We start from the raw sequence: 21,803 nt of genomic DNA on the forward strand, positions 1-21,803 counted from the left end.
TCTTCCCGAAGGGAGGGAGAGGTCTCGTAGACCATCTCTCAGTGGCCGTAGGCTACGTTTCGTGGCCGTAGGCCATTTTTCCCGTTTGGAAACTAGTTTCCAGTTTTCGAAGCCGTCGGCCGTGTGCCTCGATTCGGGACCGCTTAACTACCTCCGTTTGCTTCGATTTTTGGCACACACCTTGTTTCCTCCCTTCAGAGGGACACTGTGGCCCGGGAGACCACTTTCGTGGTCATACGTCACTTCCGGTGCCAAACAGCCTGTTTTCGAGGCCCCAGACTACGCGTTTTGGCCCCTGAACCTTCGTTTTGCATCCGTCTTGGTCCATTTTTGGTAGGGACCCCATTTTCATTGTTAGGGAGGTGATAGTATGGTGGGAGGCCCCCTTTTCCACTTGGAAACCAGTTTTCTCTTTTTCTCTATCCTAAAGCCGGTTTTTCTGACAGAAAGCTGCTTTTTCTCACTTTTGAGCCACAATTTCTGGTTTTTCATACAACCATTGTGTTGTGCTCATCTGGGAGGCCACCAATATGGGTAGGCCGACCAGTAATTCTTCTTGACCCTATTGAACCTTGCCAAAAAGCTGGTTTTTCTCTCTCTTGGGTCACATTTTCTGGTTTTCCACCATACAACTGTGTTGCACTCGTTTGGGAGGCCACCTTTCTGGGGTGGCTGGCCAGCATTTCTCCCTGAACCTTTTGACCCCTGGTCGGCCGACCAGGGGGATTGGCCAGCCAGCCCCTTGAACTGGTCAGCCTGCTTCTTATTTTTTGCTCTCTCTGAATGCAATCCAGCTGTGCCAGCGGGGAGGCATTTGGACCATCCTCCATATGGAGGATATTTTTAGCATCCTTAAGAAACTTTAGTGCCTCTCCTCTATAAAGGAGGGGCTGAGCTTCCATTGCAAGGGTTGAATCCTTTGGTTAAGGCATACATACACCCTCCTTCATAACTCTCCATTCCAAGCATCAAAACCCCATTATTCTTGGCCATTTTACACTACACCTCATAGCCTACCACCTCCACCATCTATTCAAGCATCTTGGAGGTCATTTGCAGAGCTTGAGGAGTCACATTCTTGGTCCAGAAGTTGCTGAGGGTCGGCTCTACAAGGGTAAGCCCCTATTTTCCCCATTTTTGCATTATTTTGCTCCATAGTTTAGCCTTATTTGCAAGAATTTTTGGACTTCGACGTAAATTGAAAAAAGTCTTTTTTTGATCTTCTAAACATGTTTGTTTCATAACTTTTTTCTGTTTGGAGTCATCTTCCCCCTTGTATGCTCCATTTCCTCATGTTTAGGGCTATACATTAGAGCATTTGCATTGGTCTTGGTTTGGGCTTTTGGCCACTGAAATCCAATGGATTTTCAGTGGCCAATATGTATTTTTGAGCCCTAAAATCAGAAAGGGGTGACCCTGTCACCCCTTCTCCTCTTTACTAACATTGTTGGCCTTCCGAAGGGGCTCCATCTTGAATGTTGTGAAGTCATATTTCTGGTCCTATTTTGTGAGTTTTAAGGTCTTCCTTGACTCTGTCTAGAGCCCCTTTGGCCATATTTTATGTCTATGATGCACGTCTAGAACAATCCCACTCAAGGCCTTTCAAACGGTCTTTCATTTCCATGCTTCCTAGGTTGATTTCAGGGCCTTTTTGGTGAGTTTTAGGGCTGTCTTAATCTAGTTCCAGAGGTGGTTTTGCCATCATTGATGTCCATCATGTATGTGTAGAGTAACCCTCTTATTGGCCTTTCAAAGGAGCCCATCATTTTCGTATGCATTAACTGAGTTTCAGTGGTTATTTGGGCATATTTTGACATGGCATACATCTTTTTTTGGCTGGTTTGGTGAACCCTCATATGCTTTATATAGTTGTAGAACAACTCATGGTTCACTAGCTTTCTTTGCATGCTTTGTTGGACCTTGATTTTAGCACATTTTGGCCATGCCTTAAACTAATATTGTTCTTATTTTGGACTGCCCTAGCTCTATTTTTAGGTCTCATGGTTGAATGATGTCGGTTTTGCATGCTTGTAGTTCAATACCTGTGCTTAACTTTGAGTTTTTGAGGTTCATTCCATGCATATACTGAGGTGTGTTCATGTTTTGGGTCCATTATATATCATATTTTAGAGCTTGTATCAATGCCATATTGCCATGTTTTGTACTCTTTAAATGCATTTGAGAGTCGGGCTTGTATGCCTCATTTATCGACCATTAAATGAGCTCCATTTCGTTGCATTCCGAGCTATCATTTTAGGCCATTTCCCAACTGTTTCAGACCTACCTAGGGTCTGTTTGGGGTTGACTTTGCCATTAGTGCATTTTTTTGGGTACCTCTAGTGTAACGCACTTCGCTAGTTTCGGTACCCGGGCCCCCTAGCTTGCATTGTGTGCCATATTTGCATGCTTCGGGACCATTGCGTATAATATTTCAATGCTGGAAATTGCATGTTTGTATGCCATCTTTCATCCCTTGCCATGCTTTGGTAGAGTGGCATTTGATGCCTTAGGTTCAGTCCTTGGTATCTGTACATGTGTACACGCATTTCGGTTGTCTTATTTTCATCTAATGGCCACTGATGTGAGTGTGGCTGAGGTCCACTCATGCTGGTGTAAGTCCATCGTGCATTGTGTATGCCATTTCGGTCCATAGCATTGTGTATGTTGAGTTGCATGTTAGAGCATTGTGTATGCCATGTTACATCGAGCATTGTGTATGCCATGTTACATCGAGCATTGTGTATGCCATGTTACATCGAGCATTGCGTATGCTAGGTTGTATATTAGTTGCATTGTGTATGCCATCTCATTTGCATCGTGTTTGGGATAGGAGTTAGCCCAAGCACGGGAAACGAGGGACGTTTCGTACTCCGAGTGACGGAACGTGTCTCAATTCCCGGTCGTTGACACTCCAGATTACCCATGATGGAGTTTAGGTCATGTTGTGTTTATATGTGCATTCATTTCACATTGAGTCGTGCAATTCGACTCCTCGGCCATCATGCATCGAGATGTGTGATTGGTGGCACGAGGATCGAGGACTACACTTCCTGAAGAGTAGTCATGCATACATATGTGAAAATACTTTGCCATGCCCTTTTCTTGCTTCTGTTGCAGCAAATCAGAAATCAACAGCCTTCTGGAGCTTTGCATAGCATTCCGGGATTAAGTGTAAACAGAGGCGAATCGGGACATCGCAATGGATTTTCACGCAAGGCAACTCGAGCATGCATGCATCTTTTATCATTCGGAACAGAGCTGAGGCGGTCCATAGCTTGCATGCTAATTTATCTGCTTTCCTAGTTAAGTTGTTAATTAATTAGGATTTTGTACTTATTCAGACTGTAATTATTCATTCGGACTGTATTATTTATTCGGACCCTCCGAGAGAGGGCACAATTGTAACAAGTGTGCGAGCGTGTGATGTATGTCTTCCAACCCCACGTCTTTATCCCTTTTATTTACCAGCTTATGGTGGTTAGATTAGGGCATGTTTCAATTAGCATACTTATGCTTGCATGTTTGCATCATTCATTTGTTTTGCATGCACTGGGCTCAGCGCATCATACTAACTGCATTTGTATCTCAATTCCGGGTTGAATACTTGTTAGGTGTAGCATTTCACATGTCATTTTAGAATAGCCAAGCCTATTGTAATTGCATTTTTGCATGTGTTGCATTAGACATTTCTGTATAGTTAGGATCATGCATGGATTTCTAACATAGCTTCTGTTTTGGCTTGGAGTACTCGGTAAGTACTTATGCTTTAGCATCCTTGCATGCGTGTGAGTGACTACCATGATAGCATGCTTACCATGAGGCTATGTGCTTATCTGACATACCTGCCTGAATGCCTGTGGGTAAAGGTTGGGTTATTTGGATTGGAACAATTCATCAATTGTGAGTTTCAAGCCCACTTGAGAGTGGCAAATCATCTTGTTTTCTAAGCCCACCCGAGGGTGGCAAAAATCTGCATTTTAAGCCTACTTGCGAGTAGCAAACCATTTTCAAAACAAACATGAGATGTGTTGTTCCAATTCAGGCGATCCGGTCTATATTTGTATGATGTGCGCATCACATTGTAAATCTAGGCTAATAACCAGAATAAGAGCACATAACGTTTTCAAAACTAGATATCATGGTTAGTAGAGGCCGATTTTTGATCGGGCGAGTGGGGGTGCTCACGAAGTGACCTTCCCCAATCGTACCCAAGTTCCCAAGCCGAGGCAATTTTGGTGATGACGGACACGTAGCCTTAGGCAACGAGTTAGGGTTTCCTAAATTTCCCAAAATAAAATATTTAGGCGGCGACTCTGTATCTGGAAAAGTAGTCTATGTTTAGCACTTCTTTCAAAAAAATCTGTTTTCAAAAATGATTTGCCGGATTTGGACTCTTTGATAATTCATCGGTCTTGCATTGCACTCTGCGAGATTAGATACAGGACCGTGACATTAAGTCCTGAACTGTAGTGAGCCCAATGAACAAAACAAACGGGATTCCCTCCTGGGACGTTCGGGGACGTCTACACTTGTCTCTCTAGCGGGGACAATGTGTACCATGCCGGAGGCTTCTCGAATGAGCCATTAGAACACCTTTTCAAGTGTAACTCCTTTCGTATCCGTATGTCTTCTAGATCTAAGCGTGCTTTATCTGTGTCTTTGTTCTTGCCATCAATGCTTAGTAGTGTCCCAACCAGATTGTCACATATATTCTTCTCTATGTGCATGACATCAAGGTTGTGTCGAAGCTTCAGCATTTTCCAATAGGGTAGGTCGAACATAATGCTTCTTTTTGTCCAATTGGAAAGTGGATTATCATTCCGTTGTCTTTTTCGGTTGTTTGGATGCTTACCATATGACATGTATGTCCCCGAATCAATTTGCTGCAGTATTTGTTGTCCCGATAACTCCACAGGTTTGGATCGATGCTCATTTTGACAATTGGAGAGCTTACTTCTTCGCCAAATATGGTTCTCAGGCAAGTAGCGGCGTGCACCCATGTACCCTATCTTACTTCATCTTACTTCGCAGACGCTGAGATGATACATCCATGTTACAATTAGGGCAAGCCAAGTAACCTTTTGTAGTCCAACCAGACATGGTACCATATACATGGAAGTCATTGATGGTCCACATGACTGTGGCGTGCATTTTAAATATTTGACTGTTTGAGGCATCATATGTTTGCACACCATGCTCCCACAAATTCATTAACTCCTCTACTAATGGTTGCAAGTAAACATCGATGTCTCTTCCAGGGGCGGATGGACCAAGAATAAGCATTGATATCATCAGAAATGGCTCTTTCATACACTTCCACAGGGGAAGATTGTAAGGCATTAAGAGTACGGGCTACATGCTGTACGATGTGCTCATATTTCCAAACGGATTGAAACCATCCGTGGCAAGCCCTAACCTTACATGCCAGGGTTCCACAGAAAACGTAGGATGCCGCAGATCAAAGTCGTTCCATGCTTGACCATTGGCTGGATGCCTTAAAATTCCATCATCACACGCTTCTCTTTGTGCCATCTCATATCTGTGGCAGTTTTTTTTCGACATGTACAATCTCTTCAACCTCGGTGTCAAAGGAAAGTACCTCAATATTTTGTGAGGAATCTTTTTACCACTCTCATTGTTGAACTTGTATCTAGACTCCTTACATGTAAGGCAATTCTCCAGCTTTGCGTTGTCCTTCCAAAACAAAACACAATCATTCTTGCATGCATGAATGGCCTTGTATTCCAAACCCAATTCACGAAAGAACTTTTTCGCTTCATAAAGGGTCCTTGGAACAGTTTCATCACACTTTGGGAGAATGTCTTTGAAAACTTACATAACCATGTCAAAAGATTTGTTGCTCCATTTATTGTATACCTTAATATGAAGCATCTTAATAACGAAGGACAACACGAAAAACTTTTCACACTTCGGGTACAGTTTGCGTTGAGCATCATCAAACAACCTAATAAACTTCACTAAATTCTCTCTCCATGCTATTAGGTTCTTCGTCGATATGATCATTCATGAGGCCACTCATGTGAATCTCTGCTAACATAGTAGGCAACTTGCCCAAATTATCGTCAATGTAAAAAATTATAGCTCCATATCTTTCACGATCATCATTTGACACACTAGGCTAATCATGACACAATGGAACATGTTCCCCGTGGTGCACCCAAGTGCTATGAAAACACGTGATTCCTCTTCGAATCAAGTGCAGCCATACAACTTGTCAACTATGTTTTGTGCCATTCAAACAATCCACACACGGACAACAAATGTCATCGTGTGGGCATAAATCCTTCGTAGCAAAGTCAATAAATGACTTAACACCTTGTTGGTACTCTTTACTTTTCAACCTATCGTTTATTATCATCCAACTCTTGTCCATCTTTTTAACCCTACAAGTCAAGCAAAGATTAACTTAGGCATGTACATCAAATAAACAAAAATACTCAACAATGGAATTGTGTATCAACGAAGAAAGGGCACAAGGTCCTCCACCTCTTCTATATCTATTGTCTTTGAAATCCTCAAATCTTGTGAAATGGGAGTTTTAGGATTCAGAAAAATATAAACATGAGCTGCAAACTCTTTAAAATAGATATTGATCGTTCTTGGATTTAGAAAAATATTATTGGCCTTTTTCAAAAGAAAAATAAATAATCTTAATAAAATAATTTGTAATTCTGAAATTATTGAGTCAATGCTCAAGAATATCAAATAACTTCTCTAAAAAAGAAGTGTCAGACCTCTTGCAACACAATTGTTAATATGTGATTTTGTAATAATTGATGAAAACATCAAATTTTATTGTTATCATTATGTACACAAATCTATGCTATTGTAAGGGAATTAAACAATCTAAAATTAGAGTTAGTAGGAACAAAAATTGGCTAAGTATTGAATTTAAATAATAAAAAAGAAAAAAGAAAAGAGGCTAAGTATGGAAGAGGGTCAATATGTGTAATATCTTTTTTTAGGTATATTGGAAAGTAGTCAAGATGTGTACTATCAAATGCATAACTCAAACAACTTGAGAGTATTGATAAGCTAGAAAATGAAGCAGATGAAGTTGTAAGTGAGTTGTCTAATAATACATTTGATTCACATATTTTAAATTTTAAAATATAATTTTTTTTAAGTACACAGGACAGGCATAATCATATTTATTGAGACCTTTCATGGCAAGTCACCATATCTGGATTTATTTATTTATATTTTTTTTTTTGGGGGGGGGGAGGGCAGAAAGTACAAAAAGGATATGCTAAATAAATTGCAATATGTAAACTACACGAGGAATTCATGGATGAATTGTGTCCCACACATCAAAGAGCAATCAAATAATGGGAGTGAAGAAACACTGTGTGTTGTTCTTTGTAGATACAAATACTTTTCAAGTCACTATGCTTATTGATGGACTTGTGAATTTCATTGAGGAGACAAGAACTACGAAACATGGTTTCTAGTTCCAAAGTCAACCGGACAACTTTTCATGGTTTCCAGCTCATATGTTCTTTTTTTGCCTGATGGTTTGCCCTAGTTGTTAGATGCAAAACAAGTAATATGTCAAAGTTTTTTTGTTATTAAAAATTTCTGGCTCCCTATCACAAATACTCAAAACCATTAATTGGAATATTTGAGAATCTTAAAATGTAAAAATCTCTAAACAAATAGATTTGGAACAGAAGATACCGTACAATACTAATTTTCAGAGTAATGGAAGCTGCCTAATTTGACACTTCTGCTGCGAAATTTACATCCAACTTTGAGATTAATTCACAAGTTTTTAAGTACATGGCCAAAGTTTAAGATTGGTATAATTTCCAAATTATGTATAAACATTTTGTAGAAATGGCAAATTTGCAAACTTTTTTATTTGTTTATTTTTTTATGACAATGAATCTCTTTAAGGCACAATCCTTTGAACTTAATCTTACAAATTAATTTCAAATACTTGTATTTATAAGTAAATAGCAGACATTTCTGATGTCTAGAACACACCAATGAGAATTGAACCCGGACATTGGAGTTTATAACCATTTATTCGTCTATTATTACAAAAATAAGGGCTTGTCATATGTTTACAAGTTTTTTCATCTTAGCCTAATCTCATTAGTGTAAGTCTCTAAATTTCCACATTCTAACAATCAAGGTGAGAGTTCATGTACGTCTAAGGGCTAGCCTAGTTGGTCAATGGGCTTGCACTCCACGTGCTCAACTTAGGGTTCAACCCCTCATGTTGTTTGTATCAAATTTTCTTTAAGAGGTCTGTCGATAAGCTAGTACGTGAAAGATGGCAGCAGATCACGAATGACTCATGATTGTTTATGTAAAGGACACATGGAGAGTCAAGTCATAAAGGAAAGTGTGATAATTAAAGGCAATTATCAAATTGAAGCACATTGTGAAACTGTAAAAAGACTGAATCACATATTCTCATTACACCAACTCAACTATTTACAAAATATTTATATACTCAACTAATACATCACTCTGATTGAGATTATATTTAAACTGATGAGGATACATACACAGATTACCCAATCTCAAAATACATATTAATTAAATTCAAACTGAATCTTTGCCACTACATCTAAACTGATTACCCAATCACAGATAACCCATTCAGTTTAATCCATTTTAATGTAAACTCATTCATGTGTTGCTAGGCTTAGTGTAAACCCAATCTGTAAACTGAAGATTTAGTTTACAGTCTAACTGTAAACCCGATCTTCAGTTTAAATGTAAACTCAATCTGAAAATACATACACAATTAATCTCAATCTCAGAATACATACACAGATTAATCTGTGTATGTAAATTTCATACATAGATTTACATAAATAATGACGAGTAGAATACATGAGAGAGAAAATTTCAATGAAAATAATCAAAATACATGAGATTAGATAGACAATCAATGGATTAGGGCCTTGAAACTAATGAGAGAAAGGAAAAATAAGGGGAAGGTATCAAACCCTAAAATCAAACCCATTTACAACATTAAACCCATAAAACTCTAGTAATGAAACCACTTCAAACAAATCCATTTCAGAAATTAAGAAAAAATTAACTGGAATGGGTAGAATAAAAACCCTAGAGCAAAAGTTCACAGTTGGGGAAATAGAAGAAGGGGGGGGAGAGAAAGAAAGCAAGATAGAGAGAGTGAGACCGAGACAGAGAGGGACATAGCAAGAAAGCGAAAGGGAGCGAACCTGTTAGCAGCAATGCTTGTGGTGATTTCCGGTGTACGAGGAATGACGGTGGTGAGGTTGCGAGGTTTGATGGTGATTTGCGCAGCAGAATGACAGAGCAAGAGATGTTCTGTGGCTGTGTGTATACAAAGAGAGGCAAAATGTGTGAGATAGGCGTGAAAATAATCTAAAACATTTAAAGCTTTAGCGACTAATGTCTTTGTTAGTCACCAAAACTGAATCATTGGCAATGCTTGAATATGATCTGCTGCCAACTGGCAACTAACAATTATTTTGTCGGCAAAAGGTATACAACACTGACTAAAAAACAATTTAGTAGCCTAAAATATATACTATCAGCGACTAAACATTTTTTAGTAGCCTATGATGGAATATTTAGCGGCAAAAATATTGTTTGATTGCCAATAAGCTATATTTCTAGATTAAAAAATTTAACAGCTATATTATTTGGCAACCAAAAATTGTTTTCGTCGGCAATTGTTCAATAATTAGCGACTAAATAATAATTCAGTAGCCAATTGTGCCATTATTAGCGACTAAATTTATGTTAGTCGCCGATAAGCAATATACATCGACTAAAAAACTTTAGTAGCTAAATTTTTTATTTTTTCTGACTAATAAACTATTTGGTCGCTAATTCGAACACTTTTGGCGACTAAAAATTGTTTAGTCGCCAAAAGTGTCATTTTCTGTAGTGTAAGTGTTAATGTCCTATTTTTGTTATTCAATTGTTTAAATCTTTAACAAGATCTAATCATGTGATAAGAATGTGACAACGACATGAGGGTAAGGAAAGAAAATCATCTATGATAGCGTTTGGTTAATTGCATGAATCATAAATTGAAAAGAGAAAATTTGTTTGGCTATGAGTACGGATGGCCACGTGACAGGTTTTCCATCCCTTGCCTCGCCTCTGTCTCTTTTGATCTCCATGCCAAGAATTTTCTTTACTTTGCCCAGATCCTTCATTTCGAACTTTCCTGCCAATTGTGCCTTAAGTTTATCAATCTCCACCTTGCTTTTAAATGCAATCAGTATATCATATACATATAAGAGCAAATAGATGAAGGAACCATTGGAAAGCTTATGGAAATATACACAATGATCATACTAGCTTCTTGTGTATTTCTTTTCCGTCATGAACCAATCAAATAACTTGTACCACTGTCTCGGGGATTGTTTCAACCCATACAACGATTTTTTCTACTTACAGGCCCAATTCTCTTTTCCCGTAACTTTGAAACCATCTAGTTAAGACATGTATATCTCATTTTCAAGATCTCCATGTAAGAAGGCAGTTTTGACATTGAGTTGGATAAGCTCGAGATCAAACTGTATAAACAAAGCTAGCAAGCTATGAATAGACGTGTGCTTCACAATATGTGAGAATACCTCATTGTAGTCTATTCCTTCCTTTTGGGCATAACCTTTAGCTACCAATCTAGCTTTGAATCTGATGTTGTCTTTTCTTGGGATGCCTTCCTTCTTAGTGTAAACCCACTTACACCCAATTGCTTTATTGCCTTTTGGAAGTTGCACCAATTCCCAAGTCTGGTTCTTATGGAGTGACCCGATCTCTTTATCCATAGCCTCCTTCCATTTGGCACTTTCTGCATTCTACATGGCTTCTTTGAAATGTGCAAGGAATATTGTCTTCAGTGATTGGAAGTGCATAGGCCACCATATCGGTCATCCAACCGGGTTGCTTAGTAACGCTTTTCGTTTTCTGATTGTAATGGGTTTTGACTGTTATGGGGTCTCTGGATATTCATTCTCATCTGAACTCTTTTCAGGATCTTTTTTAGAGCTATCAACTGAGCCTTCTTTAGGATGGTTGACTGGCTGAATAGTCTTTGCTAGAGTCTTAAACTGCATCAGCACTAACTTCTTCAATGCTTCCTCATTCAGTTGAGGATTTGGCTGCTTCAGCGTTGTAGACTCATCAAAGGTAACGTCTTTTCTAGTGACAACTTTCTTTGATTCAGGGCCCCAGAGTCTGTATCCCTTGACACCGTCACTAAAGCCCAAGAAGATAGCTTTCTTGGCTCTAGGATCCAACTTAGATTCTGTAACATAAAAATAGGCTAGACATCCAAAGATACGTAGCTGATCATAATCAGTAGCTGGCGCTCCTACCCATACCTCCATGGGAGTCTTGCCATCTAGTGTTGCAGCAAGTAGTCTCTTGACAAGATGAGGAGCATAGTTCAATGGCTCGCCCTAAAATGCCATGCTCAATCCTAAATGTGACAGCATACACCGGACTTTCTCCAACAAAGTGTGGTTCATGCGTTCTGCAACTCCATTTTGCTGTGTCATTCCACTAACTGTGAAATGTCTCACTATCCCTTCATTTTGGCAAACCTCAAAGAAGGGATCTGATACGTATTTGCCGCTATTGTCAGATCTGAGCGTCTTGATCTTCCTGCCTGTCTGGGTCTTAATCATTTTCTTCCACGTACGAAAGATATCTAATACTTCATTTTTATGCTTCATTGTGTAAACCTATACTCTTCTTGAGAAATCATCAATAAACAACACAAAGTAGTGTTTACCTCCCAAAGAAGCATTCTTGGAAAGTCCCTAAATATCTGTGTGAACGTAGTCCAAAATCCCTTTGGTACAATGAATGGTAGTACCAAACTTGATTCTTGTTTGTTTGCCCAGTACACAATGCTTGTAAAACTCAAGTTTTCCTGTCTTGGCGCGTTTCCACAGGCCTTGCTTTACCAACCCTTGTAAAGCTTTCTCACCAACATGCCCTAGGCACATGTGCCAAAGTTTGGAAGTGTCTAAAGCATCATCCTCTGAGCTGGTAGAGACAACCACTCTCCCTATGACTGTAGAGCCGTCTAGGAAATATAAATTTCCTTTCTGAGTACCCTTCATTGCAACAAATGCTCCTCGAACAACTTTGAGGACTCCACCTTCCACAATTACTTTGTAACCTTTCGAGTCTAAAACTCCTATTGAGATGAGATTCTTCGACAAATCCGGTACATGCTGAACATCTTCGAGAATTCTGATTGTTCCATCATTCATCTTCAACCGAATTGTTCCAATCTCCTTTGTTCGGCAAGCTTGGTCGTTGCCCATCAGCACAACTCCTCTATCGAACTCTCGTAAGCTCGAGAACGACTACTTGTTAAGACACATGTGGTAAGAACATTTAGAATCTAGAATCCATTCATTAGAATGGCCAAGTGATGAAACTGTGAAGGCTGATCCTTCACCATTATCTCCATCTCATGCAACGTTCACCTTTTCCTCTTTCTTGTCTTTATTGGGATAATATTTTGCCTAATGTCCCTTCTGGCGACAAGCAGCACACTCGTCTTTTGCAAGACGTCTTCTATCTGATGATCTCCCTCTGGATTTTGAGTAAGACTTTCCTCGCCCTGTATATCTTCTGTTATTTGTCCTGCCTCTGGCTATCAATGCCTCTGATGCTGAGTCCCTGTTTGTAGACTTATCTTTCCTTCTGAACTCATTATTTACCAAGGCGTTTGAAACATCAACATGCTTGATCTTTTCTTTACCATACAGTAAAGTGGTAGTGAGATGGTCATATGTATCAGGCAAGTAATTTAACAATAACAGATAATCGATTTGAACATCTAAGTTTTTCAAATCGGCAAGAATTTTGTTAAAATTGTTCAGGTGTTCGTTCATTGAAATACCTTTCTTGTAGTCAAAACGAAACAACCTCTTCTTCAAGTAGAGCTGGTTCTTAATGCTCTTTGTCATGAACTTGTCTTCCAGCGCCTGCCAAAGCTCCTTCGTAGTATCATATTCTGTGAATGCATACTTTTCTTCTTTTGCAAAGCAAAGTCAGGTGGAATAGTAGGCCAAGAGATTCACTTTCTCCCATTCTATCTTGTCCAAATCATCTGGTTTGTCTCCTAGAGTGAAGTGCAGGTTCATCTGGACAAGCATATCTTTAACTTTGCATCTCCACATGTCGAAGTTACTGCTTCCATCAAACTTCTCTACCTTGAACTTAGTGTGAGACAAAGGGGTCCAACGTCCAAAGCTGTTTGTAGTCGCAGGGATGCTTATAGACTCGGCTGATCTCCTCTTTGTAGATTCTGCCATTGAGAATTTTCAAAAATCTCCACCACAATAATAGTGGATGCTTGAAATGCTAGAAACACGACAACTTGTAAGCTCCCAAAAACTTCACTAAAAATTCAAGTTCAAATCTCAAAAAACGAAATTCGCAGTTGTGTCCAAAACGGTTGATTTAGCTAGGAAAGAATTTTCTCCACCGCTTCGGGGACCTCAATGAAATTTCTTCAAATCCAGGGGCCCAATTACAAGTTCCCAAAACTCTAGGGAGCTTACTACAATTTATAGAAGTTTCAGGGACTAAATTGTAATTTTCCAAACTTTTAGGGGCCTCCTTACAATTTCAAAAATTTCGACTGACTGGGATGATGATGTGGCAGATGTGCTGATGTAGTAAACACATGTGTTGATGTGGCAATGATGTGGCAGTTGAGCTGTCGATGATGTGTCTCAACACGTGGCAATGACTTGGCAGCCGCGTGGTTTAGACGTGACAGTGACTGGGTTGGCACCTGGCGCTGATGTGGCATTGTTGCAAAAATTATTTGCAATATTGTTGCCCCAAAGATTTAAACCTTGGCCAAGAGAGGGCAATGCTCAACCTTAACCACTTGGACAGAGCCCCACTTGGTGTTGGTATTCCTTCAAATATATATTTGTAGTATATACGTTGGCACCACAAACTCGTCTTCTTCCTCTCATCGCACGTGGGTATTCTGGTTCAAAGTTGACTTTACGCGTAAACATTTGACCAACGTGTGTTGATCATCCAGACCTCCGTTTTCGTCGTTCTTTCAGGGTCTGGACTTCTCTCGTCGAAACGTACCTCCTAGTATGTTGAAAACTCAATTTTTACGAATTTGAAATTTTCAGTTTACAAAAAATAGAGTTGCAGATGCTCTGTTTTGGCACAATTATGCTCTGATACAAATTTGTTGTGCCTAGGAGGCAGAAAACAATCACACACAAGCACACAAGTAAGAACACACAAAGATTTATGTGTGTGATTTGGAAAATCACCTACATCTACGGGCAGCGGATTTCACTATATGGAGAGAAATACAAAATTACAACAAAAGAGGAGGAGGAGACACTACTCTCACTCTCAATTCACACTCACTCAGTTGCTTACACTTTGTTTACACTCTCTGATTTCACCACACAAAACTCCTCCCATTCACTACCCATTTATAGATGTAATGGGAGAGCCAAGCCACCGACAACATTAAAGGCAGCCACCAACAAGATCAGTCACCCTACCATGAGTAGATCGGCTAAATCTCTAGCTTCTTCATTTGTCTTCAATCAGCAACCATTGTTGATAAAGAAGATTTGAGCCAATCTTCAACAAAAACAACAAAAAAATGAATATCAAATTTCCAGTGTCTATGTTAGTTAGTGAGTATATAAACATTGCAATGGGGATGTCAAAGTGTATTTTATAAAATTCACATTTTGGAAGAAGGGGGGGGGGGGGGGGGTAGCAAGTACAGTAAAATTCACTTGAATTTGCATAATTGTATATGTCCCAACAAAAAATGGTTACAAATGGGTCCACTGGCCTGCACCTGTGTCACATGTTTAATCCATACTATACAATTGAGTAATATTAAAAATACAAAATATTTTATCAAAAATTTTATAAAATACTTACATGGGTGTGGGAGAGATCCACACTCATGTAAATGTTTGGTAAAATTTATGACAGAATATTTAAAAACTCTAGCATTTTTGTTTACAATTTACAAAAAATTAACATTTGAACAAACTAATATCTGAGTTAATATTTTCAACGAAATAAGAAATTGGGTAAACTACCAATAGGTTTTATAAGTTAAATTTAATTCTCGTTAAATCCTATTAAAAATAAGTTCCAATAAAATCGTGATTAAAAATAATTTTTGTGATGATTTTTTGCATATGTCACTAAAAATTAACAATTAGTATTTTTTTATCACAGTTTTTATAAATTGTCACTAAAACTTACAATTAGTGACATTTTTCTATGATAAAATTTTCAAACCGTCATTGAAAATTGAAAATTGGCTACTTTTCTATGATGATTTTTTTAAACTATTACTAAAACTTATAATTAGTAACATTTTTGTGAAAATTTTTAAACCGTCACTAAAAATAAACAATTAGTGACTTTTTTAATAATATTTGATGAAAAACGAAACTAATTATCATATGACTTATTAGACAATAAATCTAACTATTAAAATTTACACATAAGTGTCTAATAAAATTTTGATCCGTGAGTGACAAATCTATTTGTAATTTCTTACACAAAAACATAGACAAATCAATTATAGTGGATGCTATAAGGTATCCTTGTGTTATAAAAACAATTGAAAATTTATGTATTTGAAATTAAGTAATTATATTATTATTTTAAAAATAAATTATATAATAAAAATTTAAATTCAATAATTTGATTCACACTAACAATAATTAATTGCAAGGAAGAGAACAAGCTTATAAAATGGGCATGACAGGCTTCTGAATTGTGGTGCAAACCCTTATCATTACTTCAGATTAGGGATGTAAAAAATTCGATAAAATCGTCTTGACTGTTTATAATTGATCGAAATTTTAGTTTTTGGTCAATTTTTTGTAATATGCATGTTTATTTGGTTTTGAAATTTTGTACACTCAACCAAACCAAACAGATTGAAATATTTAAATACTTACATCTTTTAATTCTTTGAGTATTAAAAGATGAGTGATAAACAATACACTACTTGTATTAATACACCACTACTTGTATAGAACAACTTTCACCATTTTTCTTTATTTATTCTCAATTCAAAATTCTATAATTTTTTTTACAAAATCCTTTAAAATATTATGCGAATCGATCCCCTATGCCAAACGGCAAAACTAAAAAAATCAAACTGTAATATATAGTCTGTTTCGATTGCTCAGTCAACAAAATTGAAATGTTCGAATCAATATTAAAATTTTCTTTTAACTCTAACCAAGCCAAACTATTTACAACCACATTACAGAGCGAAAAGAAAATGTTGTCTCAATTCCATTAAAATTATTAAATTCAGACCATCACAAATAAAAAATCCATTTACAAAAATAAAATGTACCAAATGAGTATAAAATTGTTTAGCTATAAAGGGGTGGGGACTATGCATTTTTATCAAAAAATCAAAAAATTAATATAAATTGTCATATCACTCTTTTTATTTTTTTAGATATGTTTTCATAAAATGTCAAAAATATTACTAAAATTAACATGTTTTCAAACGAGACATAAATCTTTAAAAAAAACTCCAAAGGTGTCATTTGCTCGTGTTATATAGCACAATCATTCAATCGTTCCCCAGCTGACTACTGGCAGGCCGCTACGTCTTTGCTCGGTCGATCGGCTCAGGACCCCGAGATTAGTCGAGGTGCATCACTCACTACAAGAAAAAGAACATTTGGCAACTAAATTTTTAGTCGCCAAAAGTCCATTTTTAGTCACCAAAAGTCGACTTTTCACTTTCCCCGACTAAATATTTTAGTCGCCGATTTTGTCGCGAATACATGGTCGCCGGAGGTATTGGCGACTAAAAAGTTTTAGTCGGCAAAAAACAAGTCTTTAGCGACCAAAGCTTTTGTCGCCAACAGTCAATTACATTTTTGAAAATTATACATTTAGTGACTAATCTTTTAGTCGCCAATAATGAATTATTTTTTTTTATTTATACATTTGCCAACTATTTTTTTCGTCGCCAATAGTCAAGCTTTTGGCGACTAATTCCATTTTAGTCACCAAAAGCATATTTCAGAAAAAAAAAAAAAAAAATTACCCTCTGCTGTTCCCAAGTTTCGAACCACCAACCTTCCACATTCTAAACCTTTAGCAACACACTCTCCCCACTATGCCACTACAACATCACATGAATATAAATGCAACATATATTATTTATATAGTATATTGACCGGTATTAATACAAAATTATATATATAAAAATAATTATTTTTGTTTAATATAATTTATGTAAAAAATAAATTATTTACTAAAAAAAATAGGAGACCACTTTTGGCGACTAAATCTATTTTTTAGTCACCAATTCTATACTTTTTGGCTACTAATTACATTTTTGTCGCTAAAAGAATTAATTCCCGCCTAAAACCTCCACTTTTGGCAACTAAACTGAATTTTAGTTGCCAAAACCCTCTACTTTGGGCGACTAAACTGAATTTTAGTAGCCAAAAAGGTTTACTTTTGGCTACGAATTTTTTTTTTTTGTCGGTAAAACACGTATAATCGGTGACCAAACTATTTTTTAGTCGCCAAAACCTATACTTTTGGCTACTAAATGTTTTTAGTCCCCAAAAACCTTGACTTTTGGCTACTAAAATTTTTTTAGTCGCTAAAACCCATATAATCGGCGACTAAACTGATTTTTAGTCACCAATAACTATACATTTGGCTACTAAACTGTTTTAGTCGCCAAAAGTTTTCACTTTTGGCTACTAATTCCATTTTAGTCGCCGAAAGTGCTACTTTCAGTGACGAAATTTTTTTTTTTAGTCGCCATTTGTGCTTTTTGTTGTAGTGACTCCAAAGGGGTGCTGGCCCGGATACTCGATTATCAAAAAAAAAAAAAAAGTCATTCAATCGAATAACGTTAAATTTTAAATCTATATAATAAGGCAAGAGGCTTTTTGAAAATATAGAAAATGTATGAGAGATACATTTGATATTAACGACTGAGATGCATCTTAAGTTTATGTCGATGGTTCAGATTGGTTGAGATGGATGATGGTTGCTGTCTAAAGAAAGCCACTATGTTCCCCCCACATGCCCTCTCTCTATCTCTCTCACTCTCACTCTGTTCTTCAACAGAAGCAAAGAAACCCACCCGACGCTCCTCCACGTCTCAACCCCCCCACCTTCCCTCTCTATCTCTGTCTCTATCTCTATCTCTATCTCTTTCTCTCTCTCTTGCTTTCGCTCTCTCTCTTCACTCTTTGTTCTTCTTCTTGAACAGAAGTCCACCCTCTCTATCACAACCAACGACCCTCCTCCTCCTCCTTCGTTACGTCCCTCTTCATCAATCGTTCGATTTCAATTCTCTTCATCGATACCCACCATCTTCGCTACCGACGCTCCTCCTCCTCCGCCTCCTCCTCCTTGGTCACGCTCCGCTTCATCGCATGGTAAGATTCCCTTACAACCCTTTTCGATTTCAATATTGTTTTGTGGCTTTGATTTTTTATTTTGATTTTTGTTTTTCTAAACCTTAAATCTATTTGTTAATTAGGTATTTTCTGGATATCATTTTTAGGTATTTGGATTGCTCTAAAATAATTCTCCGAAAAACACCATTTCGGTTACAGAGCTCTTTGTATATACAGCTTCGCATTGATCTATGAGTGTTTTTGTGTTTTCTTTTTTGATAGTGACTTCAATTCCATTGTCGGTTTCGATTAGTTTGTAATTGTGTGTATGTATAGTTGATGTGTTTCAAATTATGTTGATTTGTTTGTACCCAATTGTGTTGATTTGTGTTTCAAATTAGTTTGTAATTGTGTTGATTTGTTTGTACCCAATTAGTTTGTAATTGTGTTTGTTTCGCATTGATCTGTTGATTTGTTTTCTTTTTATTGGGTTTTGAGTTTTAAGACTTAATAGAAGTAGTTTTGTTGGTGGGTTGGTGTCATTGGATTTGTTTGATGGAAACTTAGGAGTGTTTCTACGTTTGGAGCTAATTTGGTGAGCTGGGTCTGAATTTGGAGGTGAATTCAGGATTGGGAAGAGGAATTATATACATTTCGGTGTGTTGTTTGTTGGTGGTATTGAGGTCTATAATGGTTATAATAAATCTGTTTGTTTATCATCATTATCATCAAGGTTTGATTGTTTATCTGGGTTTATGAGGTAATTAAATTTGGGGTTTTCAATCTATGTAAACTATTGAGGCAATTAGATCTGTGTTTTTATCAATCAACCAACACTTTTATGAAATAAAAGTTCTTACTAGTATTTATCATGTGAACCTCAACAAAGTCTCTAGAGTTTCTTAGTTTGTTAATGCTTTGTTTGCCTGCCAAGAAAACTTAGGAAAAGAAACACAATAATAAAAGTAAATTTACTTCTTTTTTTTTTTCCCCTGGTTTTAGTACGCTAACAAATTATATGAATTTCCATATCCTCATCCTCCTCTATGTCCTTTTGGATTCTTGACTTTTTGTTGGAAAATAGAAGAAAATGTGCAGAAAATGCTAAACAAATTAAGCCATTTTCAAGCATCTTCCCTCACTCATTGCACAAAGGTAGTGGCAGCCTGTCGAGGTGGGAACAAGCATAGTGGTGTGGCTAGACTCCTTTAGTGCAGATCATGTTTTCTTTCTTTATATATATGATATGATTTTTTCCAAGTGGGAATATTATTAAACTAACAATAAGGCTTATATAGTGGCATGCAGAGAATCATTGAATTTAACAAAAAAATATTTATTTTTCTTATTTTATTTTATTTGTCGAAGAATGAGTGCCTTAGCATTAGCACATTTCTTAAATAGATTAAGAATCAAAGATTATATTAGTGGGTTATTTATTCACCACTTATAAGAGATTTAAAAAAATTAAAAGGCAATTTCAGATCTAATTCCACAACTCCCAAACAGGTTGTGGGTATCACCATGTGTACGTGGGTTGGATATTTGGTCAATGATATGGGTTACAGCATCCCCATTATTTTAGGTGCAAAGCATCACAATCTATATAATATGGCAAGAAGGTTTTTGAATCTTTCATATATTTTTGTCCTACGTGGCATTCATTAACGGCTAAGATGATTCTTAACTCGAGATCAGATGGTCAAAATGTGTTGTTAACCAAAATGTGTAGTTCTCAATGCTTTGGTTTCCCGCCCATGAAAAGAGTACCAAACACACCTCAGACTCTCATTTCCAGCCATCCTCCATTCTTTCTCACATCTTTGATTTCAAAATTACAACTCCCTCTCCGTCTCATTCGCTGTTTTTTATTCATATTCTTTCTCTTCAACCCCCCTCTCGGAGCCCAACCCTCGCCAGAGACCCTACCCTAAACCGTATTCATTCTACATTGATCGGTCGCAGCCATCGAGAAAGCGAAGGTGTCATGTGAGGTGTCTAAGAAGATTAGGCGTGGTAGGCTTTGCAAGTAAGCTAATTACATTTTTTTTTGGCATATCTAAGGTTTTTATGATACGAGTTTAGTGTGATTTGAGTTTTAATGACCTGGGTTTAGTATATTTCTTTTTAATTTTTTGTTGATTGTCGTTTTTGGGAATTTGTTAGGTTGTTGTGGCACAAACAATGAGAATTTTTGGTTTGGTCTCTCTTCTACCTCCCTCAGCTCTATTTAAACCTGAGAATTTCATTGTAGGTATTGTGCCTATTTTGTAGCACTTGGGCCCTTTTAAAACTTTTGGGAAGTGTATTCGAATCATGTATTATGTCTTGAGAATCTTTGGTGTTGTTGTACCTTGGTTTTCGATGAGTGAAAATTTATTTAAACTTGATGGGTTTGGTTGTTGTAGACGCGCCCGTGGGCCTCATGCTACTACAGTTCGGACTCGATTTGTGTCACGGTTCTAAATCTGAACCAAAGAGTCCAAATCCGGCAAATCGTTTTGAGAAAACAGATTTTGAAAGAAGTGCCAAACATGGACTGCTTTGCCAGATACAGAGTCGCCACCTAAATATTTTATTAAGGGGGAATTTAGGAAACCCTGACTCGGTGCCAAAGGCCACGTGTCCGTCATCACCAAAGTTGCCTCGGCTCGGGAGCTTGGGTACGATTGGGGAAGGTCAGCTATGAGCACCCCCTCTCGCCCGATCCAAAGATCGGCCTCTACTAACCGTGATATCTTGTTTTGAAAACGTTATGTGTTCTTATCCCGATTATTAGCCTAGAATTACTATGTTATGCGCAGCAAACAAGTATAGACCAAATCGCCCAAATTGGAACAAAACATTTCATGTTTGTTTTTGAAAATGGTTTGCTACTCGGAAGTAGGCTAAAATGCAGATTTTGCCACCCTCAAGTGGGCTTTTAGAAAAGATGATTTTGCTACTATCTAGTGGGCTTAAAACTCACAGTTTTAATGCATTATTCCAATTTAGGTAATTCAACCTCCATCCACAGGCATTCAAGCAATTATATCACATAAGCAGCTAGCCTCATGGTAATCATACTGTCATGGCAACACTCACACGCATGCGATATGCTAAAGCATAAAAGCTTACCTAGTACTCCGAGCCAAAACAGAAACTAGTCAGTAATCATATGCATGATCCTAGTTCATGTTAAAAATGGCTAATGCAACACATGCAAAGATGCAATCTAAACAGGCTCGGCTATCCTAAAGATGGCATGTGAAATGCTGCAACTAACAAGTTCTCAACTTGGAATTGAAATACAAGTGCAGTTAGCATGATATGCCGAGCCCGGTGCATGTAAGACAAATGTATGGATGCACGTATGCTATCATACTGTTATGCTAATTTAAATATGCC

The 21,803-nt window shown here is 37.5% G+C and overlaps 1 protein-coding gene across 1 annotated transcript; it reads right to left on the reverse strand.

Moving 5' to 3' along the window:
* Window positions 1-11,804: 11,804 nt before the first annotated feature.
* LOC145793423 (putative mitochondrial protein AtMg00300) lies at window positions 11,805-12,317 on the reverse strand. Its single transcript, XM_082876250.1, has one exon. The coding sequence runs from the start codon at window positions 12,315-12,317 to the stop codon at window positions 11,805-11,807; it is 513 nt and encodes a 170-aa protein (XP_082732376.1).
* Between the last annotated feature and the right edge of the window lie 9,486 nt (window positions 12,318-21,803).

Source organism: Camellia sinensis, chromosome 6 (genome assembly GCF_055761805.1).
Source record: "Camellia sinensis isolate YWXY chromosome 6, ASM5576180v1, whole genome shotgun sequence".
Classification (NCBI taxonomy): Eukaryota; Viridiplantae; Streptophyta; class Magnoliopsida; order Ericales; family Theaceae; genus Camellia; species Camellia sinensis.

Coding starts and splice junctions, on each gene's coding strand:
- LOC145793423 (XM_082876250.1), bottom strand. CDS start 12,317: ATGGGCAACGACCAAGCTTGCCGAACAAAGGAGATTGGAACAATTCGG.